Source organism: Coregonus clupeaformis, unplaced genomic scaffold, assembly GCF_020615455.1.
Source record: "Coregonus clupeaformis isolate EN_2021a unplaced genomic scaffold, ASM2061545v1 scaf0470, whole genome shotgun sequence".
Taxonomy (NCBI): Eukaryota; Metazoa; Chordata; class Actinopteri; order Salmoniformes; family Salmonidae; genus Coregonus; species Coregonus clupeaformis.
This window is the reverse complement of record NW_025533925.1, coordinates 120,001-140,057: the sequence shown is the minus strand read 5'-3', so window position 1 is coordinate 140,057 and position 20,057 is coordinate 120,001. Positions and strand designations below refer to the sequence as shown.

General features: G+C 42.4%; 1 protein-coding gene across 1 annotated transcript in view; it reads right to left on the bottom strand.

Annotated features, from left to right (window-relative positions):
• Positions 1 to 1,502: 1,502 nt before the first annotated feature.
• The window catches only part of tmem144a (transmembrane protein 144a), a 46,319-nt gene continuing 27,764 nt past the window's right edge, over positions 1,503 to 20,057 (bottom strand). Inside the window, exons 9-12 of the mRNA XM_045215535.1 lie at positions 19,381 to 19,500; positions 10,212 to 10,309; positions 8,667 to 8,720; positions 1,503 to 2,058 (exon numbers count right to left, since the gene is read on the bottom strand). Of these exons, the coding sequence (XP_045071470.1) occupies positions 1,975 to 2,058; positions 8,667 to 8,720; positions 10,212 to 10,309; positions 19,381 to 19,500 (356 nt within the window). The 3' untranslated portion in view covers positions 1,503 to 1,974. The remainder of the gene's footprint in view (positions 2,059 to 8,666; positions 8,721 to 10,211; positions 10,310 to 19,380; positions 19,501 to 20,057) is intronic.

Here is a 20,057-nt window from a genome sequence, read left to right as displayed (position 1 = left end):
TGGGCTGTGTGTTCTCTCGGGTACTCTGCCCAGTGCTGCAGCTACCTCCTTGGTGCTGGGCTGTGAGTTCTCTCGGGTACTCTGGCCAGTGCTGCAGCTACCTCCTTGGTGCTGGGCTGTGTGTTCTCTCGGGTACTCTGGCCAGTGCTGCAGCTACCTCCTTGGTGCTGGGCTGTGAGTTCTCTCGGGTACTCTGGCCAGTGCTGCAGCTACCTCCTTGGTGCTGGGCTGTGTGTTCTCTCGGGTACTCTGGCCAGTGCTGCAGCTACCTCCTTGGTGCTGGGCTGTGTGTTCTCTCGGGTACTCTGGCCAGTGCTGCAGCTACCTCCTTGGTGCTGGGCTGTGTGTTCTCTCGGGTACTCTGGCCAGTGCTGCAGCTACCTCCTTGGTGCTGGGCTGTGTGTTCTCTCGGGTACTCTGGCCAGTGCTGCAGCTACCTCCTTGGTGCTGGGCTGTGTGTTCTCTCGGGTACTCTGCCCAGTGCTGCAGCTACCTCCTTGGTGCTGGGCTGTGTGTTCTCTCGGGTACTCTGCCCAGTGCTGCAGCTACCTCCTTGGTGCTGGGCTGTGTGTTCTCTCGGGTACTCTGCCCAGTGCTGCAGCTACCTCCTTGGTGCTGGGCTGTGTGTTCTCTCGGGTACTCTGCCCAGTGCTGCAGCTACCTCCTTGGTGCTGGGCTGTGTGTTCTCTCGGGTACTCTGCCCAGTGCTGCAGCTACCTCCTTGGTGCTGGGCTGTGTGTTCTCTCGGGTACTCTGCCCAGTGCTGCAGCTACCTCCTTGGTGCTGGGCTGTGTGTTCTCTCGGGTACTCTGCCCAGTGCTGCAGCTACCTCCTTGGTGCTGGGCTGTGAGTTCTCTCGGGTACTCTGCCCAGTGCTGCAGCTACCTCCTTGGTGCTGGGCTGTGTGTTCTCTCGGGTACTCTGGCCAGTGCTGCAGCTACCTCCTTGGTGCTGGGCTGTGAGTTCTCTCGGGTACTCTGGCCAGTGCTGCAGCTACCTCCTTGGTGCTGGGCTGTGTGTTCTCTCGGGTACTCTGCCCAGTGCTGCAGCTGAGTGAAGTCGCAGCAACACTGCCTGGCTGGGGGCTGTGTGCACTGAGTGAAGTGCTGAGTGAAACATTCATTTTTAAAAGCGCTATGCACAGACATAAAAGTTAGTCTAATTTACTTGAAATGATAGTCTACTGAAGTGAGACTTTGTCCTTGTGTTTCTTGGCTATTTACATTGTTTTGTTCACAAGCCAGGTTGTTTTTCAATGTTTAGAGTTTCAACTGCCAGGGAAGAGAAGACAACACCGCTACTGGTCAGACTCCATCTCACAGGCGCACACATGACTTGAGTCGTTACCACGGTAATCTCCCGCCCTTAAAGGGGAAGCTGAATATTTTTGTCTCATCTGTGATATTTTGGTTAAAAGACTCAGGTCACAAAAAAATGAAATGAAATTAAACAATATACCACATTACTTCTTACTAGTAATACATTTATTGTTAAGGAAACATTACAAAGCATGATCACATTACAAAGCATGCTCACATTACAAATCTGCCACAGTGGCTGGTGGACCAAAAAGTTAGTTTCAGGCCCTGATTACAGATCATCACATTAGATAACTCTACAGTTAACCCTACCCCTCTCATCCACTGGCTGTATCATCACATATCATCACATTAGATAACTCTACAGTGGAAAAACTAACTTTATAAAAATGATCCCTTTGTCTATTTCCAAGAATTCATCTCAAATGATTTTTATCAAAGATTCAAATATTACAGACTGAAATCCATTAGAGACTAACTAGAAATTATTTCCATAGAAACTGGTTGAAAAGTGCATCAGTTAAGTTAAGACGGTTCCCTATTGGAGTACAGTAAACATCTTCATCATCCCATCACCTTCCTCATCTTCACCATGGTTCCCTGAGTGTGTGTCTGGAGGAAAGTCATAACACCTTAGAGAAGGTGTGTTTGTGTATTACACCTTAGAGAAGGCTGTCAGCAGGGCTCCAGCTAGAACCAATGAGAACGCCATACCCAGGATGAGGAAGTTACACCAACCCTGAGGAGGAGAGAGGAGAGGTTATTTAGGCCCGAGGGGGTGTGGTATAATGGCTAAGGGCTGTTCTTACACTGAGCCCTTAGCCGTGGCATATGGGCCATTAGTCTCTAACATGTTTCTATAGGTCTCTCTAACATGTTTCTATAGGTCTCTAACATGTTTCTATAGGTCTCTCTAACATGTTTCTATAGGTCTCTCTAACATGTTTCTATAGGTCTCTCTAACATGTTTCTATAGGTCTCTCTAACATGTTTCTATAGGTCTCTCTAACATGTTTCTATAGGTCTCTCTAACATGTTTCTATAGGTCTCTCTAACATGTTTCTATAGGTCTCTCTAACATGTTTCTATAGGTCTCTCTAACATGTTTCTATAGGTCTCTAACATGTTTCTATAGGTCTCTCTAACATGTTTCTATAGGTCTCTAACATGTTTCTATAGGTCTCTCTAACATGTCTCTATAGGTCTCTCTAACATGTTTCTATAGGTCTCTCTAACATGTTTCTATAGGTCTCTAACATGTTTCTATAGGTATCTCTAACATGTTTCTATAGGTATCTCTAACATGTTTCTATAGGTCTCTCTAACATGTTTCTATAGGTCTCTTTAACATGTTTCTATAGGTCTCTCTAACATGTTTCTATAGGTATCTAACATGTTTCTATAGGTCTCTCTAACATGTTTCTATAGGTCTCTCTAACATGTTTCTATAGGTCTCTCTAACATGTTTCTATAGGTCTCTCTAACATGTTTCTATAGGTCTCTCTAACATGTTTCTATAGGTCTCTCTAACATGTTTCTATAGGTCTCTCTAACATGTTTCTATAGGTCTCTCTAACATGTTTCTATAGGTATCTCTAACATGTTTCTATAGGTATCTCTAACATGTTTCTATAGGTCTCTCTAACATGTTTCTATAGGTATCTCTAACATGTTTCTATAGGTATCTCTAACATGTTTCTATAGGTATCTCTAACATGTTTCTATAGGTCTCTCTAACATGTTTCTATAGGTCTCTAACATGTTTCTATAGGTCTCTAACATGTTTCTATAAGTCTCTCTAACATGTTTCTATAGGTCTCTCTAACATGTTTCTATAGGTATCTTTATCATGTTTCTATAGGTCTCTCTAACATGTTTCTATAGGTCTCTTAATCATGTTTCTATAGGACTCTAACATGTTTCTATAGGTCTCTCTAACATGTTTCTATAGGTCTCTCTAACATGTTTCTATAGGTATCTCTAACATGTTTCTATAGGTCTCTCTAACATGTTTCTATAGGTCTCTCTAACATGTTTCTATAGGTCTCTAACATGTTTCTATAGGTCTCTAACATGTTTCTATAGGTCTCTAACATGTTTATATAGGTCTCTAACATGTCTCTATAGGTCTCTAACATGTCTCTATAGGTCTCTAACATGTCTCTATAGGTCTCTAACATGTTTCTATAGGTCTCTAACATGTTTCTATATGTCTCTAACATGTTTCTATAGGTCTCTCTAACATGTTTCTATAGGTCTCTCTAACATGTTTCTATAGGTCTCTAACATGTTTCTATAGGTCTCTAACATGTTTCTATAGGTCTCTCTAACATGTTTCTATAGGTCTCTCTAACATGTTTCTATAGGTCTCTAACATGTTTATATAGGTCTCTCTAACATGTTTCTATATGTCTCTAACATGTTTCTATAGGTCTCTAACATGTTTCTATATGTCTCTTTAACATGTTTCTATAGGTCTCTAACATGTTTCTATAGGTCTCTAACATGTTTCTATAGGTCTCTAACATGTTTCTATAGGTCTCTAACATGTCTCTCTAACATGTTTCTATAGGTCTCTAACATGTCTCTATAGGTCTCTAACATGTCTCTATAGGTCTCTCTAACATGTTTCTATAGGTCTCTAACATGTTTCTATAGGTCTCTCTAACATGTTTCTATAGGTCTCTTTAACATGTTTCTATAGGTCTCTCTAACATGTTTCTATAGGTATCTAACATGTTTCTATAGGTCTCTCTAACATGTTTCTATAGGTCTCTCTAACATGTTTCTATAGGTCTCTTTAACATGTTTCTATAGGTCTCTCTAACATGTTTCTATAGGTATCTAACATGTTTCTATAGGTCTCTCTAACATGTTTCTATAGGTATCTAACATGTTTCTATAGGTCTCTCTAACATGTTTCTATAGGTCTCTCTAACATGTTTCTATAGGTCTCTCTAACATGTTTCTATAGGTCTCTCTAACATGTTTCTATAGGTCTCTCTAACATGTTTCTATAGGTCTCTAACATGTTTCTATAGGTCTCTCTAACATGTTTCTATAGGTATCTCTAACATGTTTCTATAGGTATCTCTAACATGTTTCTATAGGTCTCTCTAACATGTTTCTATAGGTATCTCTAACATGTTTCTATAGGTATCTCTAACATGTTTCTATAGGTCTCTCTAACATGTTTCTATAGGTCTCTAACATGTTTCTATAGGTCTCTAACATGTTTCTATAAGTCTCTCTAACATGTTTCTATAGGTCTCTCTAACATGTTTCTATAGGTATCTTTATCATGTTTCTATAGGTCTCTCTAACATGTTTCTATAGGTCTCTTAATCATGTTTCTATAGGACTCTAACATGTTTCTATAGGTCTCTCTAACATGTTTCTATAGGTCTCTCTAACATGTTTCTATAGGTCTCTCTAACATGTTTCTATAGGTCTCTCTAACATGTTTCTATAGGTCTCTCTAACATGTTTCTATAGGTCTCTAACATGTTTCTATAGGTCTCTCTAACATGTTTCTATAGGTCTCTCTAACATGTTTCTATAGGTCTCTAACATGTTTATATAGGTCGCTCTAACATGTTTCTATATGTCTCTAACATGTTTCTATAGGTCTCTAACATGTCTCTCTAACATGTTTCTATAGGTCTCTAACATGTCTCTATAGGTCTCTAACATGTCTCTATAGGTCTCTCTAACATGTTTCTATAGGTCTCTAACATGTTTCTATAGGTCTCTCTAACATGTTTCTATAGGTCTCTTTAACATGTTTCTATAGGTCTCTCTAACATGTTTCTATAGGTATCTAACATGTTTCTATAGGTCTCTCTAACATGTTTCTATAGGTCTCTCTAACATGTTTCTATAGGTCTCTTTAACATGTTTCTATAGGTCTCTCTAACATGTTTCTATAGGTATCTAACATGTTTCTATAGGTCTCTCTAACATGTTTCTATAGGTCTCTCTAACATGTTTCTATAGGTCTCTCTAACATGTTTCTATAGGTCTCTCTAACATGTTTCTATAGGTCTCTCTAACATGTTTCTATAGGTCTCTCTAACATGTTTCTATAGGTCTCTCTAACATGTTTCTATAGGTATCTCTAACATGTTTCTATAGGTCTCTCTAACATGTTTCTATAGGTATCTCTAACATGTTTCTATAGGTATCTCTAACATGTTTCTATAGGTCTCTCTAACATGTTTCTATAGGTCTCTAACATGTTTCTATAGGTCTCTAACATGTTTCTATAAGTCTCTCTAACATGTTTCTATAGGTCTCTCTAACATGTTTCTATAGGTATCTTTATCATGTTTCTATAGGTCTCTCTAACATGTTTCTATAGGTCTCTTAATCATGTTTCTATAGGACTCTAACATGTTTCTATAGGTCTCTCTAACATGTTTCTATAGGTCTCTCTAACATGTTTCTATAGGTCTCTCTAACATGTTTCTATAGGTCTCTCTAACATGTTTCTATAGGTCTCTAACATGTTTCTATAGGTCTCTAACATGTTTCTATAGGTCTCTCTAACATGTTTCTATAGGTCTCTCTAACATGTTTCTATAGGTCTCTAACATGTTTATATAGGTCTCTCTAACATGTTTCTATATGTCTCTAACATGTTTCTATAGGTCTCTAACATGTTTCTATATGTCTCTTTAACATGTTTCTATATGTCTCTCTAACATGTTTCTATAGGTCTCTTTAACATGTTTCTATAGGTCTCTAACATGTTTCTATAGGTCTCTAACATGTTTCTATAGGTCTCTAACATGTCTCTCTAACATGTTTCTATAGGTCTCTAACATGTCTCTATAGGTCTCTAACATGTCTCTATAGGTCTCTCTAACATGTTTCTATAGGTCTCTAACATGTTTCTATAGGTCTCTAACATGTTTCTATAGGTCTCTATAGGTCTCTAACATGTTTCTATAGGTCTAACATGTTTCTATAGGTCTCTAACATGTTTCTATAGGTCTCTAACATGTTTCTATAGGTCTCTAACATGTTTCTATAGGTCTCTAACATGTTTCTATAGGTCTCTAACATGTTTCTATAGGTCTCTAACATGTTTCTATAGGTCTCTAACATGTTTCTATAGGTCTCTCTAACATGTTTCTATATGTCTCTAACATGTTTCTATAGGTCTCTCTAACATGTTTCTATAGGTCTCTCTAACATGTTTCTATAGGTCTCTCTAACATGTTTCTATAGGTCTCTCTAACATGTTTCTATAGGTCTCTCTAACATGTTTCTATAGGTCTCTCTAACATGTTTCTATAGGTCTCTCTAACATGTTTATATAGGTCTCTCTAACATGTTTCTATATGTCTCTCTAACATGTTTCTATAGGTCTCTCTAACATGTTTCTATAGGTCTCTTTAACATGATTCTATAGGTCTCTAACATGTTTCTATAGGTCTCTAACATGTTTCTATAGGTCTCTAATATGTTTCTATAGGTCTCTAACATGTTTCTATAGGTCTCTAACATGTTTCTATAGGTCTCTCTAACATGTTTCTATAGGTCTCTAACATGTTTCTATAGGTCTCTAACATGTTTCTATAGGTCTCTAACATGTTTCTATAGGTCTCTAACATGTTTCTATAGGTCTCTTTAAAATGTTTCTATATGTTTGCTTTAACCCTTTGATGCGTACCAACAAACGGGTGTGATCGTTCTATAGTGGTCCCTGCAGAGTAAGCTCAAACCGGTGTGATTAGAACGCTTATTTAGAACGTCCAGTTTCTATTGACTGAACAGTCAGCGTTTGAGCTGGCCAAAAATTTTCACAGAAACATTTTGCACAAACAGTCCTTACAACGTTATGTCCTGAATGTGACCAGTTTATTGTTGGATGCAATGTTCAGACATTCACAGAAGTGGCGACAGCATAACACAATCATCCGAACCGGAAAAATGTAGGCTACATTAGTCCTAGCGCAAACTGAGGAAAGATTAACCTAACACAAGCGGTCATATTTAGTTAGGTCATATTTAGTTAACTCTCGGCTGACAGAAACCATAATATGAATTAGTTAATAGAAATTACTATTTACAATTCATCACATCACGGGTGGGCTCACCATTGATTGAAATAATTGGGTAGTTTGTGCATGCCGCCATGTTTTGTTTTGGGGTCAACCAAAGATATTAAGAGGAGACAAGATGAGTTTGGTCTGTTTGCAGTGTGCATGTTGACGGGGGTGTGTCGTCTACCATCATTCACTTCCGGAAGTTTACTTGAAAGAAGAGTGAACCATCCCTCAACTCAATTTTGTTATAACATCTTTGGTCCGACAGACGTTTTCGTGACACCCAGAATGCATTGTATAATTCAGGAATGCATGATTTGTCACCAGTACTAGGGGCGGTAGGTAGCTTAGTGGTTAAGAGCGTTGTGCCAGTAACCGAAAGGTCGCTGGTTCTAATCCCCGAGCCGACTAGGTGAAAAATCTGTCTGTGCCCTTGAGCAAGGCACTTAACCCTAATTGCTCCTGTAAGTCGCTCTGGATAAGAGCGTCTGCTAAATGACTAAAATGTAAAACGTAAATGTAAAAAACGTGAATAAAACAGCAAATACATGATGCTCCATACATACGCTACGCTACAGTAGAAACTTTGATTGGAACGCACACGTCCAAAGTTATTATCTATAAGGAAAACAACAAAGGCAAAGCAGCGTCACACAGAAAACGTGTCGGTGGGGAAAGAGTTTGTGCTCGACAGCTCTGGAAACACACACAAAAAGCTGGAAATCACAAGGGAATGATTTTTAGGCAGCTGGTTTTCCAACCCTCTGCGTCTTTATAACGGACGATACACACATACCCTCTTGCTCCTAATGTTCCCCTCTTCCCCCTTTCCAAACGAAGTTTGTCTGGTTCAGCAAAGCCTCAAACATAAATTGTCTGCAACAGTGAAATGGGCTACTTCTATGTGAATGAATGAGGAGGCGGAACACAACTCAATTCAAACAGTTGTTAGAAAATAAGTTAAAATTGACAAGTTGAAATATAGCCTATAGATAATTATCAGGCAGCGTGTCTTGGTTCGAGGGCAGCGCGGGTTGACCCTCCTGTTGAGTAACAATCACATTTTGGAACAGCGAGTGCATTCTGACATCACACTCATAAAAAAAACTCATGCTGAGGCGACCGTTAGAGATATTTGGAAACTCACGCGTGAAAAAGGTTAATATGTTTCTATAAGTTTGCTTTGGTAATATATATATATATATATATATATATATATATATATATATATATATATATATATATGTAACACTTTCCATGGCAAAAAATATGTTTTAATAGAATGGTCACCTACCTTAACCTCCTTAAAAACCACGACTCCCCAAAGTGCTGCAATCAGACCAGGACCCTACACACACACAGTTAATATAGTACTGCTGTATTAATATAGTACTGCTGTATTAATATAGTACTGCTGTATTAATATAGTACTGCTGTATTAATATAGTACTGCTGTATTAATATAGTGCTGTAGTATTATTATAGTACTACCGTAGTACTGCTGCAGTATCAATATAGTACTGCTGTAGTATTAATATAGTACTACCGTAGTATTAATATAGTACTGCTGTAGTATTATAGTGCTGTAGTATTATGTATTAATATAGTACTGCTGTATTAATATAGTACTGCTGTATTAATATAGTGCTGTAGTATTATTATAGTACTACAGTAGTACTGCTGTAGTATCAATATAGTACTGCTGTAGTATTAATATAGTACTACCGTAGTATTAATATAGTACTGCTGTAGTATTATAGTGCTGTAGTATTATTATAGTACTGCTGTATTAATATAGTACTGCTGTATTAATATAGTTCTGCTGTATTAATATAGTACTGCTGTATTAATATAGTGCTGTAGTATTATTATAGTACTACCTTAGTACTGCTGCTGTATTAATAAAGTACTGCTGCTGTATTAATATAGTGCTGTAGTATTATTATAGTACTACTGCAGTATTAATATAGTACTGCTGCAGTATTAATATAGTACCGCTGTAGTATCAATATAGTACTGCTGCAGTATCAATATAGTACTGCTGTAGTATTAATATAGTACTACCGTAGTATTAATATAGTACTGCTGTAGTATTATAGTGCTGTAGTATTATTATAGTACTGCTGTATTAATATAGTACTGCTGTATTAATATAGTACTGCTGTATTAATATAGTACTGCTGTATTAATATAGTGCTGTAGTATTATTATAGTACTACCGTAGTACTGCTGCAGTATTAATATAGTACCGCTGTAGTATCAATATAGTACTGCTGTATCAATATAGTACCGCTGTAGTATCAATATAGTACCGCTGTAGTATCAATATAGTGCAGCTGCAGTATTAATATAGTACTGCTGTAGTATCAATATAGTACTGCTGTAGTATTAATACAGTACTGCTGTAGTATTAATGTAGTACTGCTGTAGTATTAATATAGTACTGCTGCAGTACCAATATAGTACTGCTGTAGTATCAATATAGTACTGCTGTAGTATCAATATAGTACTGCTGTAGTATCAATATAGTACTGCTGTAGTATCAATATAGTACTGCTGTAGTATTAATATAGTATTGCTGTAGTATTAATATAGTACTGCCGTAGTACCAATATAGTACTGCTGCAGTATTAATATAGTACTGCTGCAGTATTAATATAGCACTGCTGTAGTATTAATATAGTACTGATGTAGTATTGATATAGTACTGCTGTAGTATTAATATAGTACTGCTGTATTATTAATATAGTACTGCTGCAGTATCAATATAGTACTGCTGTAGTATTAATATAGTACTGCTGTAGTATCAATATAGTGCAGCTGTAGTATTAATACTCACTGTGGTTATTATGGGGAAACTGACCACAGCACTCAGGTAGGTGTTGGCCAGAAACCAGCAGCAGGTAGCAACACCCCACATCACCCCAGAGACGAAGCCTGGAAGAACAAACAGACAGACAGACACAGTGTAAATAACCCTAACCCTAACCCTAACCCTAACCCCACATCACCCCAGAGACGAAGCCTGGAAGAACAAACAGACAGACAGACACAGTGTAAATAACCCTAACCCTAACCCTAACCCTAACCCCACATCACCCCAGAGACGAAGCCTGGAAGAACAAACAGAGAGACAGACACAGTGTAAATAACCCTAACCCTAACCCTAACCCTACATCACCCCAGAGACGAAGCCTGGAAGAACAGACAGACAGACAGACACAGTGTAAATAACCCTAACCCTAACCCCACATCACCCCAGAGACGAAGCCTGGAAGAACAAACAGACAGACAGACAGACAGACAGACAGTGTAAATAACCCTAACCCTAACCCTAACCCCACATCACCCCAGAGACGAAGCCGGAAGAACAGACAGACAGACAGACAGACACAGTGTAAATAACCCTAACCCTAACCCTAACCCCACCCCAGAGACGAAGCCTGGAAGAACAGACAGACAGACAGACACAGTGTAAATAACCCTAACCCTAACCCCACATCACCCCAGAGACGAAGCCTGGAAGAACAGACAGACAGACAGACAGACACAGTGTAAATAACCCTAACCCCACATCACCCCAGAGACGAAGCCTGGAAGAACAGACAGACAGACAGACACAGTGTAAATAACCCTACAACCTAACCCTAACCCCACATCACCCCAGAGACGAAGCCTGGAAGAACAGACAGACAGACAGACACAGTGTAAATAACCCTACAACCTAACCCCACATCACCCCAGAGACGAAGCCTGGAAGAACAGACAGACAGACAGACACAGTGTAAATAACCCTACAACCTAACCCTAACCCCACATCACCCCAGAGACGAAGCCTGGAAGAACAGACAGACAGACAGACACAGTGTAAATAACCCTACAACCTAACCTAGCTCTAGTCTGGGAGTGGATGTGTGTAACCTAACCTAGCTCTAGTCTGGGAGTGGATGTGTGTAACCTAACCTAGCTCTAGTCTGGGAGTGGATGTGTGTAACCTAACCTAGCTCTAGTCTGGGAGTGGATGTGTGTAACCTAACCTAGCTCTAGTCTGGGAGTGGATGTGTGTAACCTAACCTAGCTCTAGTCTGGGAGTGGATGTGTGTGTAACCTAACCTAGCTCTAGTCTGGGAGTGGATGTGTGTAACCTAACCTAGCTCTAGTCTGGGAGTGGATGTGTGTGTAACCTAACCTAGCTCTAGTCTGGGAGTGGATGTGTGTGTAACCTAACCTAGCTCTAGTCTGGGAGTGGATGTGTGTAACCTAACCTAGCTCTAGTCTGGGAGTGGATGTGTGTGTAACCTAACCTAGCTCTAGTCTGGGAGTGGATGTGTGTGTAACCTAACCTAGCTCTAGTCTGGGAGTGGATGTGTGTAACCTAACCTAGCTCTAGTCTGGGAGTGGATGTGTGTAACCTAACCTAGCTCTAGTCTGGGAGTGGATGTGTGTAACCTAACCTAGCTCTAGTCTGGGAGTGGATGTGTGTGTAACCTAACCTAGCTCTAGTCTGGGAGTGGATGTGTGTAACCTAACCTAGCTCTAGTCTGGGAGTGGATGTGTGTAACCTAACCTAGCTCTAGTCTGGGAGTGGATGTGTGTAACCTAACCTAGCTCTAGTCTGGGAGTGGATGTGTGTAACCTAACCTAGCTCTAGTCTGGGAGTGGATGTGTGTAACCTAACCTAGCTCTAGTCTGGGAGTGGATGTGTGTAACCTAACCTAGCTCTAGTCTGGGAGTGGATGTGTGTAACCTAACCTAGCTCTAGTCTGGGAGTGGATGTGTGTAACCTAACCTAGCTCTAGTCTGGGAGTGGATGTGTGTAACCTAACCTAGCTCTAGTCTGGGAGTGGATGTGTGTAACCTAACCTAGCTCTAGTCTGGGAGTGGATGTGTGTAACCTAACCTAGCTCTAGTCTGGGAGTGGATGTGTGTAACCTAACCTAGCTCTAGTCTGGGAGTGGATGTGTGTAACCTAACCTAGCTCTAGTCTGGGAGTGGATGTGTGTAACCTAACCTAGCTCTAGTCTGGGAGTGGATGTGTGTAACCTAACCTAGCTCTAGTCTGGGAGTGGATGTGTGTAACCTAACCTAGCTCTAGTCTGGGAGTGGATGTGTGTAACCTAACCTAGCTCTAGTCTGGGAGTGGATGTGTGTGTGTGTACCAGGTAGTATAACTCCAGGGTAGACTCTAGGTGTGGTAGTATAACTCCAGGGTAGACTCTAGGTGTGGTAGTATAACTCCAGGGTAGACTCTAGGTGTGGTAGTATAACTCCAGGGTAGACTCTAGGTGTGGTAGTATAACTCCAGGGTAGACTCTAGGTGTGGTAGTATAACTCCAGGGTAGACTCTAGGTGTGGTAGTATGACTCCAGGGTAGACTCTAGGTGTGGTAGTATAACTCCAGGGTAGACTCTAGGTGTGGTAGTATAACTCCAGGGTAGACTCTAGGTGTTTACCAGGTAGTATAACTCCAGGGTAGACTCTAGGTGTGGTAGTATAACTCCAGGGTAGACTCTAGGTGTTTACCAGGTAGTATAACTCCAGGGTAGACTCTAGGTGTGGTAGTATAACTCCAGGGTAGACTCTAGGTGTGGTAGTATAACTCCAGGGTAGACTCTAGGTGTTTACCAGGTAGTATAACTCTAGGGTAGACTCTAGGTGTGGTAGTATAACTCCAGGGTAGACTCTAGGTGTGGTAGTATAACTCCAGGGTAGACTCTAGGTGTGTTTACCAGGTAGTATAACTCCAGGGTAGACTCTAGGTGTGGTAGTATAACTCCAGGGTAGACTCTAGGTGTGGTAGTATAACTCCAGGGTAGACTCTAGGTGTGGTAGTATAACTCCAGGGTAGACTCTAGGTGTGGTAGTATAACTCCAGGGTAGACTCTAGGTGTTTACCAGGTAGTATAACTCCAGGGTAGACTCTAGGTGTTTACCAGGTAGTATAACTCCAGGGTAGACTCTAGGTGTGGTAGTATAACTCCAGGGTAGACTCTAGGTGTGGTAGTATAACTCCAGGGTAGACTCTAGGTGTGGTAGTATAACTCCAGGGTAGACTCTAGGTGTGGTAGTATAACTCCAGGGTAGACTCTAGGTGTGGTAGTATAACTCCAGGGTAGACTCTAGGTGTGGTAGTATAACTCCAGGGTAGACTCTAGGTGTGGTAGTATAACTCCAGGGTAGACTCTAGGTGTGGTAGTATAACTCCAGGGTAGACTCTAGGTGTGGTAGTATAACTCCAGGGTAGACTCTAGGTGTGGTAGTATAACTCCAGGGTAGACTCTAGGTGTGGTAGTATAACTCCAGGGTAGACTCTAGGTGTGGTAGTATAACTCCAGGGTAGACTCTAGGTGTTTACCAGGTAGTATAACTCCAGGGTAGACTCTAGGTGTGGTAGTATAACTCCAGGGTAGACTCTAGGTGTGGTAGTATAACTCCAGGGTAGACTCTAGGTGTGGTAGTATAACTCCAGGGTAGACTCTAGGTGTTTACCAGGTAGTATAACTCCAGGGTAGACTCTAGGTGTTTACCAGGTAGTATAACTCCAGGGTAGACTCTAGGTGTGGTAGTATAACTCCAGGGTAGACTCTAGGTGTGGTAGTATAACTCCAGGGTAGACTCTAGGTGTTTACCAGGTAGTATAACTCCAGGGTAGACTCTAGGTGTTGTAGTATAACTCCAGGGTAGACTCTAGGTGTGGTAGTATAACTCCAGGGTAGACTCTAGGTGTGGTAGTATAACTCCAGGGTAGACTCTAGGTGTGGTAGTATAACTCCAGGGTAGACTCTAGGTGTGGTAGTATAACTCCAGGGTAGACTCTAGGTGTGGTAGTATAACTCCAGGGTAGACTCTAGGTGTGGTAGTATAACTCCAGGGTAGACTCTAGGTGTGGTAGTATAACTCCAGGGTAGACTCTAGGTGTGGTAGTATAACTCCAGGGTAGACTCTAGGTGTGGTAGTATAACTCCAGGGTAGACTCTAGGTGTGGTAGTATAACTCCAGGGTAGACTCTAGGTGTGGTAGTATAACTCCAGGGTAGACTCTAGGTGTGGTAGTATAACTCCAGGGTAGACTCTAGGTGTGGTAGTATAACTCCAGGGTAGACTCTAGGTGTGTACCAGGTAGTATAACTCCAGGGTAGACTCTAGGTGTGGTAGTATAACTCCAGGGTAGACTCTAGGTGTGGTAGTATAACTCCAGGGTAGACTCTAGGTGTGGTAGTATAACTCCAGGGTAGACTCTAGGTGTGGTAGTATAACTCCAGGGTAGACTCTAGGTGTGTCACCAGGTAGTATAACTCCAGGGTAGACTCTAGGTGTGGTAGTATAACTCCAGGGTAGACTCTAGGTGTGGTAGTATAACTCCAGGGTAGACTCTAGGTGTGGTAGTATAACTCCAGGGTAGACTCTAGGTGTGGTAGTATAACTCCAGGGTAGACTCTAGGTGTGGTAGTATAACTCTAGGGTAGACTCTAGGGTGTGGTAGTATAACTCCAGGGTAGACTCTAGGTGTTTAGGTAGTATAACTCCAGGATAGACTCTAGGTGTGGTAGTATAACTCCAGGGTAGACTCTAGGTGTGGTAGTATAACTCCAGGGTAGACTCTAGGTGTTTACCAGGTAGTATAACTCCAGGGTAGACTCTAGGTGTGGTAGTATAACTCCAGGGTAGACTCTAGGTGTGGTAGTATAACTCCAGGATAGACTCTAGGTGTGGTAGTATAACTCCAGGGTAGACTCTAGGTGTGGTAGTATAACTCCAGGGTAGACTCTAGGTGTGGTAGTATGACTCCAGGGTAGACTCTAGGTGTGGTAGTATGACTCCAGGGTAGACTCTAGGTGTGGTAGTATAACTCCAGGGTAGACTCTAGGTGTGGTAGTATAACTCCAGGGTAGACTCTAGGTGTTACCAGGTAGTATAACTCCAGGGTAGACTCTAGGTGTGGTAGTATAACTCCAGGGTAGACTCTAGGTGTGTACCAGGTAGTATAACTCCAGGGTAGACTCTAGGTGTGGTAGTATAACTCCAGGGTAGACTCTAGGTGTGGTAGTATAACTCCAGGGTAGACTCTAGGTGTGTACCAGGTAGTATAACTCCAGGGTAGACTCTAGGTGTGGTAGTATAACTCCAGGGTAGACTCTAGGTGTGGTAGTATAACTCCAGGGTAGACTCTAGGTGTTTACCAGGTAGTATAACTCCAGGGTAGACTCTAGGTGTGGTAGTATAACTCCAGGGTAGACTCTAGGTGTGGTAGTATAACTCCAGGGTAGACTCTAGGTGTTTACCAGGTAGTATAACTCCAGGGTAGACTCTAGGTGTGGTAGTATAACTCCAGGGTAGACTCTAGGTGTGGTAGTATAACTCCAGGGTAGACTCTAGGTGTGTTTACCAGGTAGTATAACTCCAGGGTAGACTCTAGGTGTGGTAGTATAACTCCAGGGTAGACTCTAGGTGTGGTAGTATAACTCCAGGGTAGACTCTAGGTGTGGTAGTATAACTCCAGGGTAGACTCTAGGTGTGGTAGTATAACTCCAGGGTAGACTCTAGGTGTGGTAGTATAACTCCAGGGTAGACTCTAGGTGTGGTAGTATAACTCCAGGGTAGACTCTAGGTGTGGTAGTATAACTCCAGGGTAGACTCTAGGTGTGGTAGTATAACTCCAGGGTAGACTCTAGGTGTGGTAGTATAACTCCAGGGTAGACTCTAGGTGTGGTAGTATAACTCCAGGGTAGACTCTAGGTGTGGTAGTATAACTCCAGGGTAGACTCTAGGTGTGGTAGTATAACTCAGGGTAGACTCTAGGTGTGGTAGTATAACTCCAGGGTAGACTCTAGGTGTGGTAGTATAACTCCAGGGTAGACTCTAGGTGTGGTAGTATAACTCCAGGGTAGACTCTAGGTGTGGTAGTATAACTCCAGGGTAGACTCTAGGTGTGGTAGTATAACTCCAGGGTAGACTCTAGGTGTGGTAGTATAACTCCAGGGTAGACTCTAGGTGTGGTAGTATAACTCCAGGGTAGACTCTAGGTGTGGTAGTATAACTCAGGGTAGACTCTAGGTGTGGTAGTATAACTCCAGGGTAGACTCTAGGTGTCCGGTAGTATAACTCCAGGGTAGACTCTAGGTGTGGTAGTATAACTCCAGGGTAGACTCTAGGTGTGGTAGTATAACTCCAGGGTAGACTCTAGGTGTGGTAGTATAACTCCAGGGTAGACTCTAGGTGTGGTAGTATAACTCCAGGGTAGACTCTAGGTGTGGTAGTATAACTCCAGGGTAGACTCTAGGTGTGGTAGTATAACTCCAGGGTAGACTCTAGGTGTGGTAGTATAACTCCAGGGTAGACTCTAGGTGTGGTAGTATAACTCCAGGGTAGACTCTAGGTGTGGTAGTATAACTCCAGGGTAGACTCTAGGTGTGGTAGTATAACTCCAGGGTAGACTCTGGGTGTGGTAGTATAACTCCAGGGTAGACTCTAGGTGTGGTAGTATAACTCCAGGGTAGACTCTAGGTGTGGTAGTATAACTCCAGGGTAGACTCTAGGTGTGGTAGTATAACTCCAGGGTAGACTCTAGGTGTGGTAGTATAACTCCAGGGTAGACTCTAGGTGTGGTAGTATAACTCCAGGGTAGACTCTAGGTGTGGTAGTATAACTCCAGGGTAGACTCTAGGTGTGGTAGTATAACTCCAGGGTAGACTCTAGGTGTGGTAGTATAACTCCAGGGTAGACTCTAGGTGTGGTAGTATAACTCCAGGGTAGACTCTAGGTGTACCAGGTAGTATAACTCCAGGGTAGACTCTAGGTGTGGTAGTATAACTCCAGGGTAGACTCTAGGTGTGGTAGTATAACTCCAGGGTAGACTCTAGGGTGTGGTAGTATAACTCCAGGGTAGACTCTAGGTGTGTACCAGGTAGTATAACTCCAGGGTAGACTCTAGGTGTTGTAGTATAACTCCAGGGTAGACTCTAGGTGTTTCGGTAGTATAACTCCAGGGTAGACTCTAGGTGTGGTAGTATAACTCCAGGGTAGACTCTAGGTGTGGTAGTATAACTCCAGGGTAGACTCTAGGTGTGGTAGTATAACTCCAGGGTAGACTCTAGGTGTTACCAGGGTAGTATAACTCCAGGGTAGACTCTAGGTGTGGTAGTATAACTCCAGGGTAGACTCTAGGTGTGGTAGTATAACTCCAGGGTAGACTCTAGGTGTGGTAGTATAACTCCAGGGTAGACTCTAGGTGTGGTAGTATAACTCCAGGGTAGACTCTAGGTGTGGTAGTATAACTCCAGGGTAGACTCTAGGTGTGGTAGTATAACTCCAGGGTAGACTCTAGGTGTGGTAGTATAACTCCAGGGTAGACTCTAGGTGTGGTAGTATAACTCCAGGGTAGACTCTAGGTGTGGTAGTATAACTCCAGGGTAGACTCTAGGTGTGGTAGTATAACTCCAGGGTAGACTCTAGGTGTGGTAGTATAACTCCAGGGTAGACTCTAGGTGTGGTAGTATAACTCCAGGGTAGACTCTAGGTGTGGTAGTATAACTCCAGGGTAGACTCTAGGTGTGTCCGGTAGTATAACTCCAGGGTAGACTCTAGGTGTGGTAGTATAACTCCAGGGTAGACTCTAGGTGTGGTAGTATAACTCCAGGGTAGACTCTAGGTGTGGTAGTATAACTCCAGGGTAGACTCTAGGTGTGGTAGTATAACTCCAGGGTAGACTCTAGGTGTGTACCAGGTAGTATAACACCAGGGTAGACTCTAGGTGTGGTAGTATAACTCCAGGGTAGACTCTAGGTGTGGTAGTATAACTCCAGGGTAGACTCTAGGTGTGTACCAGGTAGTATAACTCCAGGGTAGACTCTAGGTGTGGTAGTATAACTCCAGGGTAGACTCTAGGTGTTTACCAGGTAGTATAACTCCAGGGTAGACTCTAGGTGTGGTAGTATAACTCCAGGGTAGACTCTAGGTGTGTACCAGGTAGTATAACTCCAGGGTAGACTCTAGGTGTGGTAGTATAACTCCAGGGTAGACTCTAGGTGTGTACCAGGTAGTATAACTCCAGGGTAGACTCTAGGTGTGGTAGTATAACTCCAGGGTAGACTCTAGGTGTGGTAGTATAACTCCAGGGTAGACTCTAGGTGTGGTAGTATAACTCCAGGGTAGACTCTAGGTGTGGTAGTATAACTCCAGGGTAGACTCTAGGTGTGGTAGTATAACTCCAGGGTAGACTCTAGGTGTGGTAGTATAACTCCAGGGTAGACTCTAGGTGTGGTAGTATAACTCCAGGGTAGACTCTAGGTGTGGTAGTATAACTCCAGGGTAGACTCTAGGTGTGGTAGTATAACTCCAGGGTAGACTCTAGGTGTGGTAGTATAACACCAGGGTAGACTCTAGGTGTGGTAGTATAACACCAGGGTAGACTCTAGGTGTGGTAGTATAACTCCAGGGTAGACTCTAGGTGTGGTAGTATAACTCCAGGGCAGACTCTAGGTGTGGTAGTATAACTCCAGGGTAGACTCTAGGTGTGGTAGTATAACTCCAGGGTAGACTCTAGGTGTGGTAGTATAACTCCAGGGTAGACTCTAGGTGTGGTAGTATAACTCAGGGTAGACTCTAGGTGTGGTAGTATAACTCCAGGTAGACTCTAGGTGTGGTAGTATAACTCCAGGGTAGACTCTAGGTGTGGTAGTATAACTCCAGGGTAGACTCTAGGTGTCGGTAGTATAACTCCAGGGTAGACTCTAGGTGTGGTAGTATAACTCCAGGGTAGACTCTGGGTGTGGTAGTATAACTCCAGGGTAGACTCTAGGTGTGGTAGTATAACTCCAGGGTAGACTCTAGGTGTTTACCAGGTAGTATAACTCCAGGGTAGACTCTAGGTGTGGTAGTATAACTCCAGGGTAGACTCTAGGTGTGGTAGTATAACTCCAGGGTAGACTCTAGGTGTTTACCAGGTAGTATAACTCCAGGGTAGACTCTAGGTGTGGTAGTATAACTCCAGGGTAGACTCTAGGTGTTTACCAGGTAGTATAACTCCAGGGTAGATTCTAGGTGTGTTCTTCATGGCAGCGCAGTAGATCAGGAAGTAGACAGTACTGGTCAGGAATATCCCACTGAACTGGGCAAACACATAGTCCAGATCTACACGAGAGAGAGAGAGAGAGAAAATATCAGCCAGTGGCTGCTGGAGATTTATAGAGATCACAACATTGTATTTATGCCATTATGGTGGCACCATAGAGATGTATAGAGATCACAACGTGTTCGGACCAAATCTGAACCAATCATAGATGTCTATGAAAAAGACATCTAGAAAAAGACTCATTTTCAACATCCAAGAAAATCCATATTTTAAACGTCCGGAAAATGCGTCTTTTCACCTTTCTTTCAGAACCTAAATTGAACCTAACTTCAACGTCTTGAAAATACATATTTTAGACGTCTTTACAATGTCATTTTGCTTACTGGAACTATTATAGTTTTGTGTTGTCTGGCCCAGAGAGGCAGAACGGCCAGGACCGGCCCTGGCTCCGATCTAGCTCCCAACCCATAGGAATCCCCACCCAGTTGGAACAGCCAGGACCGGCCCTGGCTCCGATCTAGCTCCCAACCCATAGGAATCCCCACCCAGTTGGAACGGCCAGGACCGGCCCTGGCTCCGATCTAGCTCCCAACCCATAGGAATCCCCACCCAGTTG